The sequence below is a fragment of the Oncorhynchus tshawytscha genome, linkage group LG28 (assembly GCF_018296145.1).
Source record: "Oncorhynchus tshawytscha isolate Ot180627B linkage group LG28, Otsh_v2.0, whole genome shotgun sequence".
Taxonomy (NCBI): Eukaryota; Metazoa; Chordata; class Actinopteri; order Salmoniformes; family Salmonidae; genus Oncorhynchus; species Oncorhynchus tshawytscha.
The window spans coordinates 22857361-22863328 of record NC_056456.1 but is presented as its reverse complement, the minus strand read 5'-3'; the positions used below and the strand labels follow the sequence as shown (position 1 = coordinate 22863328).

The 5968-nt window shown below is 39.4% G+C and overlaps 1 protein-coding gene across 2 annotated transcripts; it reads right to left on the bottom strand.

Moving 5' to 3' along the window:
• Positions 1 to 3230: 3230 nt before the first annotated feature.
• LOC112226938 (Krueppel-like factor 4) lies at positions 3231 to 5748 on the bottom strand. 2 transcript variants are annotated; one of them, XM_024391628.2, is made up of 3 exons: positions 5500 to 5748; positions 4304 to 5330; positions 3231 to 4174 (listed from the first exon to the last, which is right to left on the bottom strand). In XM_024391628.2, the coding sequence occupies exons 1-3, from the start codon at positions 5590 to 5592 to the stop codon at positions 3999 to 4001; spliced, it is 1296 nt and encodes a 431-aa protein (XP_024247396.1). In that variant the 5' UTR covers positions 5593 to 5748; the 3' UTR covers positions 3231 to 3998. The 2 variants fall into 2 exon arrangements, with proteins under 2 accessions (XP_024247396.1, XP_024247399.1); XM_024391631.2 differs by having other exon boundaries at positions 5506 to 5741.
• Positions 5749 to 5968: the final 220 nt, after the last annotated feature.

The window sequence follows — 5968 nt, the reverse complement described above, 5'->3', positions numbered from 1 at the left end:
ACAACTGTATATATGGGGGATTGAAAATTATGCAGACAATTACATTAATGGAAGTTACAATCTATTTGCAATATTAAAGCTGATCTACCCCCTAAATACATATATATATTTTTAAGTGGTTTGCTTTCCACAATAAGCTTTGCTTGGTAAGAGCAGAGAATCGCTTCCTGGATCAAGAACCTCGCTGTCTAATATTTGTTCTGTGTGTGCAGCAAACTGTGAATAGAATTTGTTTGTTACTTGTATAACTTTATGTGCTGGGATGTCTGTCCTGTAAATACTTTAGGTCAGAGACTATAAAATATTCACAGTGCGCTTGGTATCTTTTAGCTAGCATTCTCTATGGGATTTTACATGTGCTTGTTTGCATTGCTAACCTTTGGATTACAAAGGCTCAGTGGTGATTGAAAAGCGCTCCTTGTGTTCAGTGCTGGTATTACTTAATATCCCGGTGTGGCACAAGGTCGGTATGAAAGTATGACAATCTGGATCCCGCCCAAGCTGATTCCTAGCCACTCACTGGATATAATACTATATACTATATACTATCATGCTCAGATGCAGAAGATCCACTTCTCGCCCAGTCCGCAGGAAGCGTAGAGCCACTCGGAGCATGAGGCACAAGAGGAGAGTTGGCAGGAGGAGACTTTAGGTCCCTCACTAGCCATCAGCTAGACCTGTTAGTTCAATCCTTTGGGCTGCACAGCTCAATGGGCAAAGGTCTTCTAAATAAAAATGTGGGCTTTTAACTAACTTTGAGGAAGTTCTCTCAGTATTATTAGATGGTTATTTGTTTATTTTCCAGTTGTTTGTGTTTGGAATGGCACTGTTAGTACAGGAGATCATGCTATCATAAAGCATTTGATGTATGCGTTTGTAGGCCAATTTTAAATCTGTGCTCATTGACTGGACATTCCAAATTACCATGGCAATTATGCATCACAGTAGTAATGTTCCTTAGTAGCTCAGTTGGTAGAGCATGGCACTTGTAATGCCAGGATCATGTGCTCGATTCCTGGGATTTCACCTGCGTAAAATGTATGCACGCATGACTGTAAGGTGCTTTGGATAAAAGCATCCTGTAAATGGCATTTATTATTATTATTTGTATTATTATTATATTAGTTAATAATATGAATTAATTAAACAATCCATGGTACAGTACCAATTGCTCTGCTGCACTTAGTCCAACTCTATACATAGGTGAGTTAAAATCTGCCATGTGCTTTGACTGTCAATAACTGGAATCTAGAGAATTTATTACGGTATAACTGTATAATACTAAAATATGAACTAATGTGAATCAACACTTATGACCATATATCTACTTCTACTTGATGGTACAGTTATTGAATGGCGCTGTCAACTATCCAAAAGGATTAGATATATTTGGGAAACATTCAATTATTATGCACACCCTCATTCCCTACAAACATAAGAATCATAGACAAACAACCTTGTTACCCAATCACTTAGGATGCCTATCTGTTGAAAAGGAAGGGACACATTTCAAGTAAACATTGTGTCCCCCACGCTATGCTAAGTGAAACCCAGGTTGAACCACCCATATATCAGGTAGATGTATTATTCAGCTCAATATAGGCCATGTATAGCTCCAAAAGTGTTGGGACAGTGACACATGTTTTGTTCTTTTGGCTCTGATTCCAGAACTTTGGATTTGAAATGATACAATGACTATAAGGGTTCAAGTGCAGACTGGGTGAACAGTTTAGAAATTGCAGCACTTTCTGTACATAGTCCCTCCTTTAAGGGGACCAAAATTATTGGGACAAATTCACTTGTATGTGTATTAAAGTAGTGAAAAATGTCAAATGTGGTCCCATATTCCTAGCACACAATGCTTACAAGCTTGTGACTGCAGTTTGTTTTGATTGTGTTTCAGATTATTTTGTGCCCAATATAAATTAATGGTAAATAATACATTGTGTCATTTTGGAGTCACTTTTATTGTGAAAAAGAATAGGATATGTTTCTAAACCCTTCTACATTCATGTGGATGCAACCATGATTACGGATAATCCTGAATGAATCCTGAATAAAGAGACCATATTATAATTGCAATATTATTACAGTGTAGATCATCAATTTTTGTCAGCACATGTGTTTGTATTTCTATTTAGTTAAGTGTGAGCTAATGTCATTTTGGAAATTAAAAGTAAACAAATATACTCAATTTCATGAATACTAAGACCAAGGAAAAAGGGATATCCTTGCTTTGACTTGGCTCAATTGAATTCTGGAGGTATTACTGCTTGGTTATATCAGTGTAATGGTGCAGGACTGCCCTCATGAGGTAGGTGATAGAATTTAAAATATTTTTCACTTTAAATGTAGCCTAATCAATGGAAGTTGGTAAAATGAACACGAGAGGGCGACATTTGCCTTCTGTTCAGCCAATCAGGATAGTGGCACCCAAAAATCCACGTATTTACAATGTATTACTATAAATATAGTCGTAACTGTTGTTATGGCATCTCTTCATTTGGCTTTGCAATAATATTAAATTACATAGGTGGTTCAGAAGCAGGGAAGTAGGTTCCAACCTGCCGTTTTTATAATCCCTGTGCTCAGAATTTGAGCACAGGGATTATAGACTGAAGTTAACGTCAGTTGCAGTGGGGCTGACATTCAAAAAATAAACTAAGTGTCTTATGTCTTGAGGCAACAAGTACAAACATTTTGGCGTGAAATGCTGTATAATAGAGTATTATTAGTATTACTCAGAGAAGATGTGAACCTGTCCTCAGCTGACAATACACTCTTAGAAAAAAGGGTTCCAAAAGGGTTCTTTGGCTGTCCCTATAGGTGAACCCTTTTTGGATCCAAGTAGAACTCTTTTTGCTTTTAGGTACAACCCTTTTGGGTCGCATGTAGAACCTCTTCCACAAGAGGGTTCTACGTGGACCCCAAAAGGGTTCTACTTGGAAAGAAAAAGGGTTCATCAAAGGGTTTTCCTATGGGGACAGCAGAAGAACCGTTTTAGGTTCTAGATGGCACTTGTTTTTCTAAGAGTGTATGATATCAATCTAAAGAGCCACACATATTTTGGTTTCCTCATTTTGAAATCAAATATGTGAGAAAAATAGAGAACAACACCCATGTGCTAAGGGTCAGACCGCTTTTCTCATACTAGATCCATTTCTGGGCCAGACCTTTGTTGGATACTGTAATGCGAACACTTCATGTTAAATGAAAAAGAAAAGCAATGATTTATTTCTATATCATTTTATTGTCATAAAACACAGAGCTCTTTTAACACTTTGTCTCGGTGATTTTACAAAACAATATTTGCTTTGATGCAGTTTAAAGTATCCAAATTAAGAGTAAAACTAAATTTGTTGCTGTCCAAGAATGAAAATGCATTGCCCTTACAAGTATACTTTTAAAAATATTTTGCCCAGAACTTCCAAGTGTATCTAGTACAGTTTTCGGACAATATTTCCATACAACTTTAGCATTATTATTTAAACAAAATGTATAAAACATTGAAAAGCCATGTTTAGTGCCTGATTTAGTTAAGAGCACTTTGAGAAGCATAATAAGCTTTCAAACTATTAAATAGAAAAAACTATCCGTTTTTAAATGTACATCATTTTATTGTAAAAAGTATAGAAAACCATAGAAAAAAAATAATGGTGTTTCTTATAAAAAGCAACAAAAAAGGAAAAACCCTGACCTGATGTGAAAGTATCAAAATGATGCAGTAGGCATAAGTGATAAATGGGCTTTAACATGTACAGTATGTAAAGACATATTGGGTCCTGCCCTTGTTCAGTGTTTTAATTCAAAAGCCAAAATAGCAACCATCAGCAGTCACCAACACTCATAAATAGAAGAGCAAGCAAGAAATGCTTTTCTTCTCCTTAATTAAATACTGTACTACCATAATTTAGAATAGAATGATAATATGTACAAGCATTTACATGTCATGCGCCATGATACAAAAATAGAACGTTGAAAGTCCAACTTTCTCTGTTTTACATGTGCCTCTTCATGTGCAGCGCAAGGTGATCGGAGCGCGAGAATGCCCTCTCGCACAAGTGGCACTGGAAAGGCCTGTGACCGGTGTGCTTTCTATAATGACGCGTCAGCTCGTCAGACCTCGCGAATTTCCACCCGCAGCCTTCCCAATTGCAATGGTATGGCTTCTCGCCTATGGATAACAAAGAAAATACAGTTAGGCTACATGTTGTGGGAAATCATTAGAAAAACGGGGCTAACATTTTTTTTTACATCATAGCAGATATCAATGAAAAAAATATAGAATGAAAAATATAATTACCTGTGTGTGTTCGCATGTGAGCCTTTAGATGGGAACTCTTGGTGTAAGTCTTCCCACATCCAGGGAATTCACAGCTGTGCGTCGCGGTGCGTTTTCTCGCCCAAGACCTCCGGCCCCGTTTGGGTTTGCTATCTTCCGGTGCGTAGAACTCCAAAAGTGGCGATGATGGTGGTGTCAATATCACCCCCGGCATGGACGGATGGTGCACCCGCATGGGCTCTCTAAACATCCCGTACTGTTGCTCACCTTGGTGATGGGCGTACTGTGGTGGATATGGGGCATACTGTTGCGGGTGTGCCATGTGAGAATGCTGGCGATGAGAGCTAATCTCTGCCAAGTGACAGTCTTTGCGCCCCATCCCGTCTCGGGACACACTCTGTTGCATGTCGTGAGATGCAAACCCCTGAGCAGTATGTTGATGGTGCGCGAACGCTGTGTGCATGGAACGCATGTGTTTCTGTTCATACGTGTGTCCCATGAAGTCACCTGCCATCATGCACGACTGCTCAATGGTTTCAGTCTTTATTTTATATCCCATGGGATGAGAGTTAGTCAGTTCAAAGTGCACTGCAGTGGCAGTGGCTGTGTTCAAGGCACGCAGTTCAGTATACTCCGGCCTGTCCGTGGCAGGCTGTTTCAGGCTGTAGTCTAGCAGTGAGTCGCTATGAAAGTTCATCTCGGGGGTCAGCAGCTCGGCTACCAGACTGTGTCCAGGACTTGTGTTGAAATTGCTGCTGCCGTATGCGTTGGGTGTAAATTGAGAGCCCTCACTGTCATGCCCTGTGCTGCAGCTTTCCGGGGACTCAGGCAGTGAGTAGGAGTAAGCCTGCTGAGAAGATAAGTTGTTATTGGTTCCACTTTCAGATCCAATGGTGTTGGATAAAATGAACTCTAAATCCAAGAATTTCCCCAGGTCGTCTTCATCTCTGGTCACCGCAGGTGATTCAACGATACTGAACTCCACTTCGATCTGGGATTTCAAATCGTCACCTGTTGCGCTGGTATGGCAACCATCAACTTTCCAGTCCTATAATGCAAATAAAACGAAATTGGCATTCAAATATTGTTTCAGTCAAGAACCTCTTTCCGAAACAGTTGTATATTTTTTATGTGTGTAATAGGCTATACATATCGTCCAAATTACATAAAAAATGTTCAGCAAATTTCAGCTGAAGAAATTACATAGAACAACGTACACTTACATGGAATATTGCAGACTGCTTCTCCTCGATAGTCGGACTGCTGGAAAACATAGTAATCGACTGCAGCATCGCATCAGCAAGAGCCATTGCAAAATGTTATTATATTCAACCTTTTACTCCTGTCCAAATGCAGTAAACCAAACGAAACAGTCCGATTTACCCCCAAAACATCTAACGATACGATGGGTTGCGATCCAAGTCAAACGATGTAAGTCCTGATGGCTAGGGCCAGCTTGTTATAGCCAGTACTGGGAGGACTTTGCGGGGGTGTCTCACCTGTCGACCAATAGGGTGAAGTGTTGAGGTAGGCTAACTACTACTTTACATGTCCTGTATTGTCACCAAATACCAGTGTCTGAATTAGCGAAATGCATTTTTAAAGTCTTACAAAATATCAAAATACAATTTAGTAAAAGCCATGGGATGTTGGGCTTAATGAAATAGAAGAAAGGTTGCATGGGGG